Below are 20,135 nucleotides of genomic sequence, written 5' to 3'. Positions count from 1 at the left end.
TAAAAAATTGTACCTAGGCGTGACGTCACGCGAACGCACTGTACCGTCGTCATTTTTCGTTTACGAGAAAAAACAAAAAAAACGTGTCTAAAATTCTTTGATATTGTAACTGACGGACTAATGAGTTTTTTTTTGTCGTCTCGCCTATTGTATTACTGGTGGGTTTCACTTACCGTACAGCTTTTGCCGCAGACTTCACAAACGACGTGCTTTCTGTATTTCACGCCCAGGTGTACCCTCTTGACGTGCGCTTGCAGCTTAGACCCGTTTGCGAACGAGGACCCACACTGGAAAAAAAAAATTAAAATTGATAAACACTATTCTTAACATTGAACATCTTATAGCCGAACCGAATATAATAGGTGAGACCAAGGCACATCGTCTCCGCTGGCTTGGCCATCTTATAAGGATGGATGGGGACCGGGCAGTCAAGAGGGCCTATCTGGGTTGTCCAACTGGACGCCGTCCCGCTGGCCATCCTAAATATCGTTGGGCAGATAGAGTGGAAGCAGATCTCGAACTCGGCGTCAATGAGGGCTGGCGAGAGGTCGCTCTGCACCGCGTAAAGTGGCGTGCTCTTGTGTTGGAGGCCAAGACTCACTTTGGGTCGTCGCGCCAACAAAGTAAGTAAGTAAACACTATTCTACACTATCCACAATATCTCCATACATCTAATACTTACATCATACATATAATCACGCCTGTACCCCATAAAGGGGTAGGCAGAGCACATGAACTACTAAGTTTCAGTGCCACTCTTGGCAAAAAGGGGTTGAAAGAAATCCAAATTGTGACATTGCAGTGATAGGTTGCCAGCCTCTCGCCTACGACACAATTTAACCCATATCCCACAGTCGATTTCTACGACACCCACGGGAAGAAAGGGGGTGGTGAAATTCTTAACCCGTCACCACGGGGGATCTAATACTTAATCTACAATTATGTACAGAAAATTTGTTACGAGGAAAAAAAATCCCATTTCGTAACCGGGTAAGCCAAGAAGAAGAAAAAATCTTCGTAGAAAACTGCCAAAAATAATGATTATCTAAGAATAAATAAATAATCCTCTTTCATTTCCCAGTTAGCTAGGAAGAATTATTTTTCCTCATACAAAACCAGTTATCAAACTTGGTTATCTACGAGGAACAAGGGGATAAAAATAACCTCTGTTGACATATTTTTAAATTAAAGGAAAAATGGAAAAATTCCCACCTCCGGCAGGACTCGAACCTGCGACCTCTGGTCTTGCCGCTTCCAACTGCGCCACGGAGGCCTGCTGGATGTGTGCGAATTTATCCATGCCTTCTCTCAATTCCCAACCGCCTTAGGGTGGCGTTGTAGCAAACCCGTAAGAATACAACAGCAAACAACAAAACACACAACAAATGTACAACAAACACAACAACAAATTTAGTATGGGTTAGCACATTGTTACTGGCGAATTCTCAATGTAAACACTCTATGAGCGTGCACACACCTACCTGTTCACAAGTGAGTGTGGCGCGTGACGCGGGCGCCTTGTTGCGGACGCGGAGTGCCTTTACGCTCTCCTTGATGTCCCGACACACACGCACACACACACACTATGAGCGTGCACACACTTACCTGTTCACAAGTGAGTGTGGCGCGTGACGCGGGCGCCTTGTTGCGGACGCGGAGTGCCTTTACGCTCTCCTTGATGGCCTGACACACACACACTATGAGCGTGCACACACTTACCTGTTCACAAGTGAGTGTGGCGCGTGACGTGGGCGCCTTGTTGCGGACGCGGAGTGCCTTTACGCTCTCCTTGATGTCCCGACACACACGCACACACACACACACACACTTACCTGTTCACAAGTGAGCGTGGCGCGTGACGCGGGCGCCTTGTTGCGGACGCGGAGTACCTTTATGCTCTGCTTAATGTCCCGACACACACACATACACACACACAATATGAGCGTGCACACACCTACCTGTTCACAAGTGAGTGTGGCGCGTGACGCGGGCGCCTTGTTGCGGACGCGGAGTGCCTTTATGCTCTGCTTGATGTCCCGACACACACACACACACACACACTATGAACATGCACACACTTACCTGTTCACAAGTGAGCGTGGCGCGTGACGCGGGCGCCTTGTTGCGGACGCGAAGTGCCTTTACGCTCTCCTTGATGTCCCGACACACACACACGCGTGCACACACTTACCTGTTCACAAGTGAGTGTGGCGCGTGACGCGGGCGCCTTGTTGCGGACGCGGAGCGCCTTTACTCTCTCCTTGAGGTGAGTCCCGTCGCCCGGACACGCGGGGCCGCAGATCGCGCACACTCCCCTAGAAAAAAATAAAATAATATAAATATTATAAGGACTTTCTTATACAGATTGACCGGGTCCCGCGGCAAGCTCAAGAAGGCTTGTGTTGTGGGTACTCAGACAACGATATATATAATATACAAATACTTACATAGAAAACATCCATGACTCAGGAACAAATATCTGTGCTCATCACACAAATATATGCCCTGACCGGGATTCGAACCCGGGACCGCGGCTTAGCAGGCAGGGTCACGACACGCTAGGCCAGACCGTTTTTTATCCAAATCGGAGACGTGATCCAAATTTACAAACTTAACGGGAATTGCTGACAAACTGTATGTCGCATTCCGCGCAGTAGCGCTCGCCGCGGAGTCGCCTGTGTCTGAGACTGTAGCGGTGGCTTACTTGTCTCGCTTGAAGGCGTGGTTGGCGGCGCTGAGGATGTGCCGCTTCCAGGCGAGGAGCGTCACAAACTGTATGTCGCACTCGGCGCAGTAGCACTCGCCGCGGAGTCGCCTGTGTCTGAGACTGCAGCGGCGACTTACTTGTCTCGCTTGAAGGCGTGGTGGGCGGCGCTGAGGATGTGCCGCTTCCAGGCGAGGAGCGTCACAAACTGTATGTCGCATTCCGCGCAGTAGCGCTCGCCGCGGAGTCGCATGTGTCTGAGACTGTAGCGGCGACTTACTTGTCTCGCTTGAAGGCGTGGTGGGCGGCGCTGAGGATGTGCCGCTTCCAGGCGAGGAGCGTCACAAACTGTATGTCGCATTCCGCGCAGTAGCGCTCGCCGCGGAGTCGCATGTGTCTGAGACTGTAGCGGCGACTTACTTGTCTCGCTTGAAGGCGTGGTTGGCGGCGCTGAGGATGTGCCGCTTCCAGGCGAGGAGCGTCACAAACTGTATGTCGCATTCGGCGCAGTAGCGCTCGGATGCCGGAGAGTCGTCAGGAACGGGCTGAAACAAAAATACAATTGTATTTATTGTCCCGGATCTGTAAGTTCACATTTTTGACACATTTGTTTTGAAGTATGTTGCGATACTTGCGATGTGGCTAAGACGTATCGTTCGCCAAATCTAACGATTAATTTCGAATTGGTTGAATCGATTAGGCCCTATGTACAAATACAAATATAAATATACAAATATACAATTTCTATCAACTTACCGGAATGTCATTTGAGTCGAAATGACAGACAGTACCATCGTATTTGAAGACGGTTTTAATTAGCCATTAAAATTCAGTACCACCTAGTCTCGAAAGTTGCTGAAAAATAATGCTTAGCGGCCCGCTACTTGGTCGCCCAGGTACATTTCCACAGTGATACCAGTGCAATAAACAAACTACCCGACAAAAACGGGTTTTAATTTCAATAAATATAGCAAAACGTTTTGTGTTGAAATTTATTTTTGTTTAAACAGAGTCATTATTTGTGTAATGGAATATGTAAAGATTTTTAATAAACTTGTAAAATATCACCACCCCCGTTGACCACGAACGCTGTAAAGAGTTCGAAACGTCGGGATGTATTTTAAATTCATTATACGCGATTTAATCCGTTTCCATAGTTTTATTTCATTGTAAAATATCGGCAATTTTAATACCTCGAATGGTGCAAATTATTTATAGCACCGGCCACACTTTTGTTTACAATAATTCCAGCTACAAAGTGTCTTGAGAAGCTCACGACGGGCCTGCGGCCTGTGTAATTCAAAATATGACTATAATTATTTTATTTTATTCTTAGTCGTACTTTAAAATAGAAAAGTAGAATAAGATAATTAATTTAAATTTAAAATTGATTGTTAAATTTGTAAAAATAAATAGTTGATTAAAATAAATAATAAAAATAATAATTTATTAAAATAATTCATGCAGCTATAATTAAAATTAATTTATAAATAAGTTATTTGGTTAAAATTTGTATAATTAAAATTGTAAAATAATAAAATTAAAGCTTATAATTAAAACATGTACGTGCAACGTTACACTTATTTATAAATTAATTTTAATTATAGCTGCATGAATTATTTTAATCAATTATTATTTTTATTATTTATTTTAATCAACTATTTATTTTTACAAATTTAACAATCAATTTTAAATTTAAATTAATTATCTTATTCTACTTTTCTATTTTAAAGTACGACTAAGAATAAAATAAAATAATTATGTTTTAAAAAACTCCTGTAATAGACATCGCAAGGCTAATCCGACCGTCCATGCGCTATTCGTATCAACTGTACTACGACCGGTCTGAGCTGACGTCACGGAATAATCTCGAACTGGCGCGAGCGCTGCCCCGCCGCGCCGCCCAGTCATCAGTCCGCGCCAGCTATCAAACGATACGCACGTACCGTCGCGCACACGGGCCAGCCCGTGTCGTCTCGCGCGCTGTACGAATTATAATTTTAATTATTTTCTGGTGGGCGCGGACACCTGCAAATTTATTTAATTTAAATATATTCGGCGACGTAATCGCGAAATAACGAGTTCCCGCACCCACGTACTGGTAAGTGCAAAGTGTTGAACGTTATTTTAAAAAATAGTACATAGTGTAATTTTAATCCTAATGTGAGCTCACTTGTACTTATCTTTTGTTAACTGTGTTAGATCCTTAATTTAAATTACTCATTCCCATTTTATGCTAAACGCTTTTAGAGAGAATGACTTTGCAATTTCCTTTGTTCTGTTAGTGCTAAGTAATGTAATGGCGGGTACGAATAAGTATGTGTGCGTACCTCCTTCTTAATTTAGTCACTTTCTTTGTTATTTCTTCCTTACTTCTGTGCTTTTCCTTGCTGTGCTTGTAACTCCGCTCTGATTTGTGAACACAAACACGCTATCTGCTTATGCACTTATGCTGCTGGTGCACCGGCTTATTCTTGGTCCCACCTTCATCATCATCATCATCGTCACAGGGTGTTCACCTATCAGAGCGAGCAAGAACAAGGTCTCATCACTAAGACTATGCGTGGAAATTTACAGGGTGCGCCGTTATTTTTAAAAAAGAAGACCGTTCGGCCGACGTGTCACACCGTCACCAGCATCCACACACACAACATCCAGACGGCTGGGTTGGAGCCTGAGTCGTTCGCCCGCCGTCGCCCCTGCTCCTCTTCAGCGCTGGCCCCCACACCTGCTGCGGACCACCATCATAACCACCAGCCAGGGCAGTACCGCTCCGCGGTGGCAAATTATAGACCGGGCCTTGACCACCCACGACCCTATTCCAAGATTTTAGTTTTTTTTAAATAAATTATTTTTGTTAACGTTCTGGTAGAATTTTTATTTATGCCCTACCAGTCCTAGACGTTACAGTATCTTACCTTAAAATAGGCCGTTTTCACATTATCCGATCCGATATCGGATGTAGGAAGGATGTAAAATGTAAGATTTATGCGCTTTCAGGTCTTCATTTATGTATTTAATAGATCATTATTACTAAAAATCGATATAAAACGCAAAAATTGCGGATCTAATGCCGATGGTACTCTCCTACAACAGTTTTTGTCCGAGGCACGATGGAACTGCCGATATCGGCAGGACGCTTCCGACATTTTTTGGCATGCCGGACCCCCCGCCAGTAGTCGGCCGATAATATTTGTTTGTGTGCGTATATAATGTATATATAAGTTTGTAGTAGTGTGCGTGACAAAAATGTCGTCTATTAAACAGCTGCTAATGATCGAAATTCAAATTAATTGAAAATTCCCATTGAAAAAAAAGGTTGTATTGTAATGCATCGGTCCGAATTGCGGATACTAGTTTTTTCATCTTTTAGTAGATAGTTTCAAGTTCAAGTTTCTTTATTTGGCCAAGTAACAAAACACGTTACATCTAGCAAGTCAATTAATTACAGGTCATAGGACAGGCATAGGGCAGGTCAGGATATAGTTGAATGTAAAATTATTTATTTTGCCTGACACTCTGAGTATTTTTTATGCTATCTTAATTTTACAATATAATATTTAGGATATAGTGCTTATAATTATTAAATATAAAACATTTTTTAAATATTTTTTGATTCAAAATCATACTTCATTGATTTGGAACAATGCGTTTTATCGGACCGACATCCGACACTATCGGAAGCGTTTATCGGATGTAGGATGCCGGTCCGACATCCGATATCGGATCGGATAATGTGAAAACGGCCTTACGCTCGGGCGTGTCCGATCTCCTTCCTTCCTATATGAAATCTGTCGGTGGTTAACACTTCACACCGCGCTTCACTTTTTTTTTCTCGTAACTTACGTCAGAATCCCGGTGCGCCTTGTTCTCGTGCATGCGCAGGCCGTGCGCGCCGACGAAACTGTCCCCGCACGCGGCGCACACGTGCTGCGTGCGGTGGCGCGCGCGCAGGTGCGTCAGGTGCGACGTGGACGCGCGCGATGCGTGCCCGCACAGCGCGCACACGTATAAGTGGCCGAGGTGCCATTTCTCGTGCTCGCGCGCTTGCGACCTGGGTGAAACGAAGACGAGTGTTTACAGTAGAGATGGGCCGAATATGGACTTTGCCGAATACGAATATTCGGCCGAACATTCGGTTCAGCTCTTACGGAACCGAACATTCGGCCGAATATTCGGTTACGCCATATTTAGAAAGCGAATGTTAAGAAAAAACTATTAAATGATTGATAATGGTTACATATGTTACTAGAACTACATATATTATTACGATTTAGTGAATTTAACTAAAACTTAGTTAAAACAACTCTAAACTCTTCTCAACTCTTAAACTACGGTTTTTCCAACTTTGTATTTGTATTTTGACGCATAGGCAATTATCTCTTTCTAGTAGTTCCTTAGAAAGCTACTAAAATAGGAGCTTATTATCCAAAGGAATACGTAAGATCTTCATTATTTTTTTACTTTGTTTATTCGGTAAATATTCGGCAAAGCAACCGAATTATTCGGCCGAATACGAACATTGAAAAACTTGCCGAATATGCCGAATACCGAATATTTACCGAACATTCGGCCCATCTCTAGTTTACAGCATAGAGAAATAAGTTCAAGAAACATTCGAGATTAAAGTCTACGTGATGTCTCGCACTAGGTACATTTTAATTATTTATGTATATGTGTATTTTTTTTAGTTTATTTTGAAAACAAACAGCCATTTACAAGTACGGTTTACAAAAAGATATATAAATCTAGGCCTAGAGTTTCCTACATCACTGGATAATTAAATTCAAGTAAATATAGTAAACAAAATTACACACGCAGTAGTTGAGTACACACGCAAGGATGCATCTTATAAAATCTACTTAATGAAAAAATAGTACAAATCTGGTCAATGAAGTAATAGTATTTTATTTATATATCGTCACTACTTTTAAAAAAACTTGTATCTTCGTCTGTCAATGAAAAGAAAATTGTAGTAAGTATGTATGAAATGCGTATAGACTTACTGCGTTTTAACTTTGAGGAACAGCGTGAGATACGAGATTTTTTAAAAGTAGTGACGATATATTATACTAATATATATGTAGGTTTATTTATTGTATTTGTGTATATTTATTTTATAATAGAAGATGTCGACTTGTATTTAATCATTACAATCTTATACTGGCTTATAATCTTGTGCACCAAACTAACTATCTCTGTTTTGCCCAGTGGTTGACTGGTGGAGAATGCCTTAAGGCGTTAAGTCAGCCATTTGTACTTTTTATTGATAATTTGTGCAATAAAATTTAAATAAATAAATAAATTAATAAGTAAGGAAAGAGTTGTAACTCCATACATCAGTAAATGCAAGTTATTTGTAGTGACATCTAGCGTCAATCACGCGTCAAATAGCGTAAATTATCAGTACCACTACTACTAGGTGCCAACAGTGTTGCGTCTTTTTTTTTATGGGATAGGAGACAAACGAGCAGACAGGTCGCCTGATAGTAAGCGATCACTGCCGCCCATGGACACCCGAAACATCAGAGGTGTTGGAGGTGCGTTGCCGGCCTTTAAGATGGGTGTACGATCTTTTCTTGAAGGTTTGAAGGTCTTATCGGTCCGGAAATACCGCAGGCGACAATTCATTCCACAGTTTAGCTGTGCGGGGCAGGAAGTTTCTGGAGAAATGCACAGTTGAGGACTGCCAGCCAACTAAATGGAGATAGAAATATTGTCGGGTAGGGCGATGGCGGAAAGAAGCGGTAGGGATTAATCCGAACAATTCCCCGTTATACATGCGATAGAAAATGCAGAGCGAGGCCACATCTCTACGCAGCCCCTAGGGGTCAAGCCGATCAGAGATATGCTGGCAGTCGTCTGCCAAAAATGTAATATTAAAACAGTTTACAACTTATATTACTAGCAGAAGGAATTGAAAACAGAGTACTGATTAATACTATTGTAATATTAGCTAAAATTGTTGAGCATAGACTTTTTGTTCGTCGCGACATCTATTGACAAATAACAGTACTGATAATTTTTTTTTTTTTTTTCTGGTTTGGCTTTTACTCCCTGCCAATTTGCACAGGGTGAATTTGCCAATGTCAGTGTTGGCTTGGTGTTACCGTAGCGTTGACTTTCACACGTGAGGAGAATGTTCGGTTTTTTTTTTTATGAAGGATGTGAAGGGAAAACCTAAAACAAAACATTTGTTATGAACGTCACTGACAAACACATGACAACACTTACACAAATTGATTAGCGAAGAAGCGGGAAGCGGATGACAGAATGTTAGTAATGCCAACATGAGGGAAATGAAAGAAAAGAAAACCATATTACATGTATAATAGGAATAAATGAAGTAATAGAATATTATAGACGAAAGAGTGAGAATGAATTTACGTTATTTATAGTTTAATGTTATTTGCTTGTAAATATTTAATTAGGATAGAAGTTAAGGGCGAATCCATGTAACAAAGTAGCGAGCTAAAGCATATAGGTCGTGGAACACTTTCGGGCAATACATCGTACAGTGAGTAGCTACACATTGAACAAGAAAAGAAGATGTGATCCAAGTTACCCTCTTCTTGCCCGCATTGGCATAATGAGTTCGCGCGGACTCCAATCATAGCCAGAAATAACGGAGTGCATACTTTTCCTAATCGTAACCGACAAATTGTGGATATAGCCCATTTAGGAGAATTACGAAAACGATAGAACCACGGCTTCCGAGTGATACGAGGTTGCACACATCCATAGTGCTTGCCCGTCTGCAATTTCGAGATATCCCATTGCTCCTGCCATGTGGCAAACATATCTGCGAGTGCACCACTCAAAAGGTCAGTACTGTAAATTACCGGTTTCACTGAACCAATCTCGATAGCTCGCCTTGCCCATGAATCAACCATCTCATTGCCGTTAATGCCACAGTGGCTAGGAATCCAACTTAGAACTATGGTTAGGCCCTTTGATTCACACCTGCGAAGTATAGTTTTGATTTCTAAAATCAAAGGGAACTTCATTTTCATTTTAAATTGGTTGCCAATAATAGCCTGCAGGCAACTTTTACTATCAGTAAAAATAATAGTTTTACTAATGTTGTGCGTCTCTGAATATTTGACAGCCTCAAGGATAGCAACTGCCTCGCCTGTGAATATTGAAGATTGTGGAGGACATTTAAATGGGAGAGCTATATTGTAACGAGGAATCCATACTGCTGCTCCCACGCAACTGGTCGCATCCACTTTGGAAGCGTCAGTAAACACCGGTAAGTAATTTGACCATTTTTCTAAAAATTTATTGAATTTATTGTTTGCTCCTGGATCATTTTTGAAAATGCCTATATCTAATATTACTTTAGGGGTGTATATAAGGGTTTCAAATGCTACTTCAAATATGGGATTAGTACCGGATTTATATAATTTGGGGTAGATATTAATTAATTTGGAAAAAGATATTACTGTTCTTGGGAAAGCTTTAAATGTCCAATATCTATTTTCAGTGACCTCCAGCGCCAGCGGCCACAAGCGTGGAAGCATCAAGTGGCTATAGTATGAGCTGTTCTTGATTAGGAATCTGTCAGCAAGATATTGCCTGCGAAGAGCCAGTGGAGGGTCAACACTTTCTACCTGCATGCCATTCTTCGGAGAACACCTCATAGCGCCAAGTATAATCCTCAAACATTTTGCCTGGATGAGGTCTAATTTGTCAAGCCCATCCTTATTGCAAGGTTCCATTACAATTGATAATTTACGCTACTTGTCGCGTGGATGACGCTAAATGTCACTACAAATAACTTGACAGAATAACGTCTGTGACAAAGACCACATTGCGGGCCAGCATGCACCGGGCCCAGGATCGAGTGGCGTGGAGAGCACTGGTGAAGTGTCCACTCACAGTACACTTATGTAGGTTTCGGCGCGACAGCGGGGCTCCTGTTCAGTGCAGATTGGTAAATTTGCTTGCGATGGAGACTAATAGCGATACAGATTAATATTGCACTAGTCATTTTGCGTTCTAGACCGTCCGAGATCGACCGTGTCACAAAGTATACTCACGCGGTGTGCGAGCGATGCGAGCATGTGTTGCATTGGTAGCGCCGCTCGTGCGCAGTCACGACGTGCGCGCGCAGTCTTGTACCGCATTATTCACATCTCTCTCACTACCATGCCTACAGTATAGAGTTGTGCCTGCTCGTTCACTGAAAAGATCGCTCCCAACTAGTACGATCTCCGAAGTGTACTAGTTCGTTCTTTTAGGACATTTAGGACAGTAGTACACCGAGAGAGCGAGAGACAAATTGTGCATATGGCGTACAGTAACGCTCGCTCGTACTAGCCGAGAGCTGATCGGCCGTTTTCACGCGCTCTCGGTCCGAGTCAGTCGGTTTTAGTTCGGTTGCGGTCGGATCACACGGACCGCTTTGCTGTCATTGTCACTCCTCGGCTCTTCGCTCCTTTCGCTCCCATTCTGTTGCGCGTGTGTGAGTGTACTAAATGTCCTAGAGAGCAGAATCATTTGGGAGTAGTTCGGTCTAGTACAGTGCGGGGAATCGTGTCTTTTGTACTATTAGTACATGTCCTACACAAGCCTACTACAGTACTCACGCGGTGTGCGAGCGATGCGAGCATGTGTTGCATTGGTAGCGCCGCTCGTGCGCAGTCACGACGTGCGCGCGCAGTCTTGTACCGCATTATTCTATCTCTCTCACTACCATGTGTACAGTACTCACGCGGTGTGCGAGCGATGCGAGCATGTGTTGCATTGGTAGCGCCGCTCGTGCGCAGTCACGACGTGCGCGCAGTCTTGTACCGCATTATTCACATCTCTCTCACTACCATGTCTACAGTACTCACGCGGTGTGCGAGCGATGCGAGCATGTGTTGCATTGGTAGCGCCGCTCGTGCGCAGTCACGACGTGCGCGCGCAGTCTTGTACCGCATTATTTACATCTCTCTCACTACCATGCCTACAGTACTCACGCGGTGTGCGAGCGATGCGAGCATGTGTTGCATTGGTAGCGCCGCTCGTGCGCAGTCACGACGTGCGCGCGCGGTCTTGTACCGCATTATTCACATCTCTCTCACTACCATGCCTACAGTACTCACGCGGTGTGCGAGCGATGCGAGCATGTGTTGCATTGGTAGCGCCGCTCGTGCGCAGTCACGACGTGTGCGCGCAGTCTTGTACCGCATATTCACATCTCTCTCACTACCATGCCTACAGTACTCACGCGGTGTGCGAGCGATGCGAGCATGTGTTGCATTGGTAGCGCCGCTCGTGCGCAGTCACGACGTGCGCGCGCGGTCTTGTACCGCATTATTCACATCTCTCTCACTACCATGCCTACAGTATAGAGTTGTGCCTGCTCGTTCACTGAAAAGATCGCTCCCAACTAGTACGATCTCCGAAGTGTACTAGTTCGTTCTTTTAGGACATTTAGGACAGTAGTACACCGAGAGAGCGAGAGACAAATTGTGCATATGGCGTACAGTAACGCTCGCTCGTACTAGCCGAGAGCTGATCGGCCGTTTTCACGCGCTCTCGGTCCGAGTCAGTCGGTTTTAGTTCGGTTGCGGTCGGATCACACGGACCGCTTTGCTGTCATTGTCACTCCTCGGCTCTTCGCTCCTTTCGCTCCCATTCTGTTGCGCGTGTGTGAGTGTACTAAATGTCCTAGAGAGCAGAATCATTTGGGAGTAGTTCGGTCTAGTACAGTGCGGGGAATCGTGTCTTTTGTACTATTAGTACATGTCCTACACAAGCCTACTACAGTACTCACGCGGTGTGCGAGCGATGCGAGCATGTGTTGCATTGGTAGCGCCGTTCGTGCGCAGTCACGACGTGCGCGCGCAGTTTGCGCGCAGTCTTGTACCGCATCGTGCAGATCTCACACACGTGGGACCCACTTTTCTGCACAAAAAAATACAATGGTAAATAAACACGAAGTTTAACCTCGTAAGGCCCAATGTACATAGTGTTGCAATCTAATTTGAACCTTCAATGAAATGAATAAAGTAGAATTTCCATAGGCTACTTTCCTCCTAGTCAAATTAGCTTCTTTTTAAGAACTGTAAAAACGATTTTGAACGACTTGCTAATATGGAATTAATATGAAATCGAATTGAGTGACGTCACGGTCAACTGATTTACTTTATATATTTCTATCTGATTTATAAAATATAAATTGGAGTTAAAAATAACTTCTGTCATTTTTTTTCTTATAATTATCTGATGCTTTATTTCGTGCATGGTATTAAATATTTTATTTGAAGTACAGTCAAGTTGCCTTTATTGGGGCTTTTCACGCCAAGCGGACAGCGAAAAAAATGTCATATCATAGAATTTGCTGATATATGGAATAGTTATACTACTTGATATCATGAGTTTACGTATTATTTTATTTTATTTTTATTTGGCTCCGTTTCTGGTTTAAAAAAATTATTTAAAAAATGGACGAAATCCGAGGAGAGGTTTTTTAAAACGCTGATAAAAGTGTCGTGTAAGAAATTTAAAATTAAGTTGAATATCGATTTTTGTAGAAGTTTAATGGGGTTTTCTTATGGTTTTAATCATTTAATTTTTTTCATACAAAAAACCGGAAATAAAATTTTCAAATATTTTTTATATGAAGTTTGACCATTTTTAATTTTTTTATTTTTACTTTAAAATGTAGCTTATTATTCACTAAAATCACCAAAAAAGTTTGAGAATGCGATCAGTTTCGGCGATACGTGAATTTAAGTGACAAAGTGTCGCTCCTGGCGTAGTACTAGGGATTCATTAGAAACTCAGTCAAGTAAACGTTTTTACTTAGAAATGAGAAATAATAAGCTCGAAATTAATATATAACTACAGCTTGGTTACGTTGGCCTGTACGTAACCTTAAGTCTCAGGAAATCTCGTGTCTGCGTCGGAAATTATTCAAGGTCAAAGTCCCCAAAAACGGTTTATGTCCAGTACAGAGTGATAAAGTGATGTTACGTACAACTAATGTGGTGAGTGTCAATTTTGTAGTTTTTGCGGTGGTTTGTTATACAGAGTGTCCCATATAACACACGCCAATGACACTGGAGGTAGACCGCCCATAAATGGCATAAATATCTGTTCACTAAGTAGAATTCTTGTTGCCCAAAGCTGGCTTGTAGAATTGACGTTTAAATGATGCCTTTTAATCACAAATGTTAAATAAATTTAAGGATTTGATTTAGTTTGATGACTTTGATGTTTTGCAAAACGCAAAATGCCCAAACACAACATTATTGAAAATGTTTGTGTCTTACTCGGTGACAAAATTGGTTTAACCTAGTTACGTGGCTTGAAATCCTCGCAACACTCAAGTTTCTACATTTTGAACCACTCAATACGCTCACGGTTCAATTTTGGAATCTTTCCTTTGCTCGAGAATCAATATTAACACGTGTGGTTAAACAGTAACATTAAATATTGTATGTAAATAGGAATTATCACCTTATAAATGCCACATAAAAAAAAAAAATAGAATTAGGAAATCTGCAATCGGTTGCTATTGCTACTTAGTGAAAAGATATTTATGTCATTTATGGGCGGTCTACCTCCAGTGTCATTGGCGTGTGTTATTGGGACACTCTGTATAACAAACCACCGCAAAAACTACAAAATTGACACTCAACAAATTAGTTGTACGTAACATAACTTTATCACTCTGTACTGGACATAAACCGATTTTGGGGACTTTGACCTTGAATAATTTCCGACGCAGACACGAGATTTCCTGAGACTTAAGGTTACGTACAGGCCAACGTAACCAAGCTGTAGTTATATATTAATTTCGACCTTATTATTTCTCATTTCTAAGTAGAAACGTTTACTTGACTGAGTTTCTAATGAATCCCCACTATCCCTAGTACTACGCTAGGAGCGGCACTTTGTCACTTAAATTCACGTATCGCCGAAACTAATGCAGATCCCACTCTCAAACTTTTTTGGTGATTTTAACGAATAATAAGCTATATTTTAAAGTAGAAATAAAATTTTTGAAAATGGTCAAACTTTATATAAAAAATATTAGAAATTTTTATTTCCGGTTTTTTGTATGAAAAAAATTGAAAAAAATTAAATGATTAAAACCATAAGAAAACCCCATTAAAATTCTACAAAAATCAATATTCAACTTAATTTTAAATTTCTTACACGACACCATTATCAGCGTTTTAAAAAACCTCTCCTCCGATTTCGTTCATTTTTTAAATGCGTCCAAACCGGAAACGGAGCCAAATAAAAATAAAATAAAAATATACGTAAACTCATGACATCAAGTAGTATAACTATTCCAAATATCAGCAAATTCTATGACATGACATTTTTTTCGCTGTCCGCTTGGTGTGAAATACCCCTATATACAGGAAAAATAAATATAGGCCCACCAAACACACAATGGTCAAGTCAGGGGCGGATCCGTACTAAAGGAAGGGGGGGGGGGGTCAATGTGTGTGTCCAGGCAGGCAAGCATGGTCGCGCGATAAATGATAAAACATCTGACCGCTCCTTTCGCACTTACAAATAGTGCGATAAAGCGCCCGGCTTTGGACCTGTGCATCGGGCTTCACCCGACTCTTTAGACGGCCTGCTTTGGACCTCTCTTTAAGATGAAGGCGCTCGGCTTTGACCTTGCCCGTAGGGTTTCACCCGATTATTTAGGCATCCTGCTTTGGACCTCTTGTTCTCAGGAGTAACCCAATTTGAACGCCTTGGGCGCCCGGCTTTGAAACCCGTGCGTCGGTTTACGCACGACTCTCTACGTATGAGGGCGCCGAAAGCGCCCGGCTTTAGTTTTTCGCGGCGGGTTTCACCCGACTTATTAAGTATAAGCGGCGGGTTTCACCCAACTCTAAGTATGAGGGCGCGCGAGACGCCCAGCTTTGGACTTGCGCGTCGGGTTTGACCCGACTCTTTAAGTATAAAGGCCTGGCTTAGAACCGCTTGCTGCTCTACCCGAACCCGATTGTCACTATACTAACATTCTAATATACTCACCGGATCGTGTTTAACCCGGTGGTTGTTGAACGCCGTGGGCTCGACGTACCCGCGCCGGCAGGGGGCGCACTTGAGCGGCGCGTGCAGGTAGTTGGCAGAGGTGCCGCGCGCGCGCAGCTCCGCCAGCTGCTGCTCCGTTGTCAGTATCAGTTCTCGGGCGTAACCAGACTTGAAACCTGAATTTTTTTAATACAGTCGTAAAAAAGATGTCTTATTGACATATAGGAATAAGTAAGGGAAGAGTTGTAACTCCATACATCAGTAAATGCGGGTTATTCTTATTTGTATAGGCATAGTTAAGTGACTGGTCAAAACTAGGGCTCCCGGTCGTGACCGTGTATCGTGAACACGTAGCCGTACGCACGTTGCCGTGATACACGGCAACGGATTTCTGGTTCGTTCGTCACGTGAAAATAAATCACGTGAAATTAGCGTACGTACGCACGTAGATGCGTACGTACGTACGTACGAATTCACGTGACACGCCCGGTCCGCCAGCGGCGTTTCATGAGAGAAGATAAGATCGGATGCAGTCTCTATAAGTTATGAATAAAAATGTAGGTATCGTGAGGTTATATCTTAATTACTTTTGAATTAAAATTTATATTCAATACTGCGGTTTTTCAAATATTAATATGTAAGTAATAAATAAATATAACCGAATAAACGATCCGGGGTTTCCGATAGGCTTAATTTAGAAGTGGTTATTAAAATACCAACGATATGGGTAGGTAACCTTTTGTAAGGGTAACTGCTAGATTTGGTAACCGTTTCAGATAAAGTTTCCTTCCAGTCATTTGAGTTTTTTACTCTATCCAAAAGTATTCAACAGTTGTAATTCTAAATTCAACTTATTATTGAATAACCACTGTTAGCATTGTCTCTACGCTACAACCGACGCTTCGAGTTCAAATTCAGAAAATGCTTATACTTTCACTAAAATATTACTTTTATGTTAAGGCACTATACCATGACTAATTATACCTTATCCTTTGTTAAGCTTATCTGTTGAGTGGTTGTAGTTGAAAAATACCATGCGTTAACATGGTAATATGGGCTTAACCATGCACCGTGATACCTTTGAATCTGCTTATTATGTGTCTGCAGTGTTCGTTGACAAAAACTCTCTAGTTACCCTCTGATTAATAAGATTTAATAGGTAGATAAGTATACACGGTACCATTCAATTATTGATGAACGGAATATGAAATTTGTCAATTTAGTATAAAAATTAAGAATGTGACGATAGGATGACATCCACGGAAACGTAATTTTAACACATACCTAGTTAATAATTATGTTATACATTTTACGCCAACTTAACTGTTATAGCCACCATTTAATTAGGTAATTACGTTATATAGTAATAAGATTGATGGTCGTAAAAAAAGTCTACTTTAAGAGTGTTCAAGGCGCAGGATTATCATTTTATTGTTTCAAACTGTTTCAAATTGTTTCAAAAATAATAATTAATATAAAAACTACGAGTAAGCCATTTATTACTGATTGCTTAATAAAGCATTGCTTAATAAAGTGAGCTTCGTTATACTATTTACATGCAATAACTTTAAAATTATTTTTTCATGGTATTTAAACTTAGACCTCTGCTGCTTTCATTTACTTATTATGGATTTTACCTATTTAAAAAATTAACTTACTCGTTTGATGTCGTAACAGTAACAGTAGATTTCAAATGAACTGACGTCAAATGCCTCGCGATAGATCCTGTAGTACCATGACGACACGGAAACTCATTGTTTGTCCGATCCTTGCAGAGAGTACATAAAACTGAATCTCCGACTCTGGTGGCATATCTCCACACCAAACTTCTCTTCGTTGTTAAGAGTTTCAAACATTAACAGTAACAATACAAAAACTGAACAAAACAACAACGACAATAACTTTTAAATTCACCGCTAAAGTAAAGTGTCAAGGCCTTCAAGTGTTGATCAACTGGGATCTTACAAGTGACTAATTGAAATAAACTAAAATTCTAAACTGCCCCATCCAGATTAAATAAAAAAATCCCAAAATGTAAAAATAACACATCGCTCACTTCACTCAGCTTCACGTACAAAAGGCTGCTCGTAAATCTTACTGTCTTTATTACCACGTGGTGGAACTGCACTTATTATTTACAAAATACCACCACAGTAAGATAGCTGAGCTCGTTCGTCAAACAATAGAGTGCTTTAAAGGAATATACTATCTAAAAGTATTATTTAATGTACCGTAACTGATAAGAACTGCAGCTGTTTTTTTTTTTTTGTCTTAACCGTGGCCCCGCGCACATGTGTGCATATTTTTTTTACCTGGAGTATAATAGTCATCATAGTACGTCTCAAAGATTCACAGAACTTGATCTTTTGTTCATCTACACTGCTGTTTGCCTTGTTTACATTTAAGATTACGTTATATTCTTACACAGTAGCAAGCTTAAATATTAATTAATTAAAGCCACTTGGTAGGTAAATCACTTTTTATAAAAATCTTTTTCATTTTCATACATAATAAATGAAAGAATAAATGTGAAAACCTTAAGAATAACATAATAATGCTTCACCAGAAATATATGGCTAAGCGTCGTGTTCCTGAATTTCATTAGAACTATTGTCCCGGATCCGTAAGTTCACATTTTTTGACACATTTGTTTTGATGTATGTTACGATGTGGCTAAGACGTATCGTTTGCCAAATGTAATGATTAATTTCGAATTGGTTGAATCGATTAGGCCCTATGGACAAGGAGGCGCTTAAACAAATAAACGATTTCTATCAACTTACTGAAATGTCATTTAAATCGTAATTACACTCTGCCACAGCACTAGTTTAAAAATAATAACCTAACCACAAAATTAAAATTTTGAAAAAACCCCCGACCGCGACCTAGTGGACCGATTTTCATGAAACATGGCTAAGAACACTCCCGACTAACACAGCTTTCAAATGAAAAAAACTAAATCGAAATCGGTTCATCCGTTCGGGAGCTACGATGCCACAGACAGACACACACACAGACAGACAAACAGACAGACAGACAGACAGACAGACAGACACGTCAAACTTATAACACCCCGTCGTTTTTGCGTCGGGGGTTAAAAATGAATGATAAATGACATAATAAGTAAATCTTGCGTTATAAATTAATATCGTAAAATACTTACTAACGAAGATCCGCAAAAATGTAACATGTTTTAGATTATGTTTAAAGTAAGCGAAATATTGTTTTTAAAGTACTTGATTTTTTTAACCATTATTACACGATTTTACGTTTTGTGGACGCTGTCATGTGTGAAAAAGAGGTTCTTACACTTCTTACAGCTCTGGGTCAATATTTACTCCATACTATACTAAACTGTCACCACATACAGTTTTAAGTTAGTGTCGAGTATTTGAGGATTCTGACGGCACATGTCAAAAAAATATAAAAATTTTACCTTCCAATAAAATTTGTATTATTTTGCCTGGTATATCCGAGGTCTTTATAGAGAGTACGTCGTAGACGTCGCATCGGACCGATAGATGGCGCCATCGTTCGTTGTAAGTCGCTCCGGCGTCTCACCGCCGCGATGTTGGTAGTCCCGTTTTTCCCCACCTGCAACACAAGGCCCCCCGCGCCCCGACTCGCCACCAGCCACCCTCATTGTTGAGGAGAAGTGCCGACGGTATATTAAGCCTACCAGGAAGGCATCACTCAGACCTCGGATATACCAGGCAAAATAATACAAATTTTATTGGAAGGTAAAATTTTTATATTATTTGTGCCGTTTGTATATCCGAGGTCTTTATAGAGACCTGTTTATTATCTCCTGGTGGCGAGTCAGCTGGCGCGCAAGCCTTTGGTAGCCCTATTGGCATAGCATAGAAGAATAAGTGAATCAGTTGAACCGATTTGACAGATGTATCAGTCGAAATAGCCTTCGATCCGCGAATATCTCGGTGCCAGAAACGCATAAAGAGATTTTCGTGATGACGTTTAGCTTTAGTCAGCGAATAGTTAGAGAAATGACATTATTATACATCGCAGATCAAAACCAAAAAAAAAAGATGTAGGCGAGGCTGACTTGAACAAGATACAAAAACCTTACATACACTATTATTATTAACAGACACGTTATTTTATCAGGTTATAAACCCAATTTCAGACACAAAGTGTGGAAATTAACTGTAAAAGTAGTGTAACTATCTGTACTGTAGCAGGGTAATGTAATTGATACTGCTTTTGTCAACCCTTCGTAAAAATTATCTAAATCAATATTAGCTTTGATATGACTATTTAAAGTCCAACGTCTTACGTCCATATCAAACACAGAAAAAGGTCATCACTCACGCGCCCAAGGGCTATTTGTTACAATACTGGTATTTTCGATCAGACTATTTCGCGTCAAGCGAGCGCGGTTGCAAGCGAGACTCCTGAACTCTGAACTCTTTTT

General features: G+C 41.1%; 1 protein-coding gene and 1 long non-coding RNA gene across 2 annotated transcripts in view; one reads left to right on the top strand and one right to left on the bottom strand.

The window, feature by feature from the left end:
* Nucleotides 1–20,135, bottom strand: part of LOC125239456 (zinc finger protein 436-like) — a 32,913-nt gene that overhangs the window by 1,787 nt on the left and 10,991 nt on the right. Inside the window, exons 5-10 of the mRNA XM_048147065.1 lie at nucleotides 15,704–15,879; nucleotides 12,471–12,601; nucleotides 6,551–6,758; nucleotides 3,125–3,249; nucleotides 2,192–2,315; nucleotides 174–287 (exon numbers count right to left, since the gene is read on the bottom strand). Of these exons, the coding sequence (XP_048003022.1) occupies nucleotides 174–287; nucleotides 2,192–2,315; nucleotides 3,125–3,249; nucleotides 6,551–6,758; nucleotides 12,471–12,601; nucleotides 15,704–15,879 (878 nt within the window). The remainder of the gene's footprint in view (nucleotides 1–173; nucleotides 288–2,191; nucleotides 2,316–3,124; nucleotides 3,250–6,550; nucleotides 6,759–12,470; nucleotides 12,602–15,703; nucleotides 15,880–20,135) is intronic.
* On the top strand, nucleotides 4,493–5,570 carry LOC125239460. Its single transcript, XR_007178533.1, has 2 exons — nucleotides 4,493–4,805; nucleotides 5,282–5,570. It is a non-coding gene; the product is annotated as an uncharacterized LOC125239460 (long non-coding RNA).

Source organism: Leguminivora glycinivorella, chromosome 25 (genome assembly GCF_023078275.1).
Source record: "Leguminivora glycinivorella isolate SPB_JAAS2020 chromosome 25, LegGlyc_1.1, whole genome shotgun sequence".
Taxonomy (NCBI): domain Eukaryota; kingdom Metazoa; phylum Arthropoda; class Insecta; order Lepidoptera; family Tortricidae; genus Leguminivora; species Leguminivora glycinivorella.
Note: the sequence above shows the minus strand (reverse complement) of the source record. Positions and strands in the feature narration are given on the sequence as shown.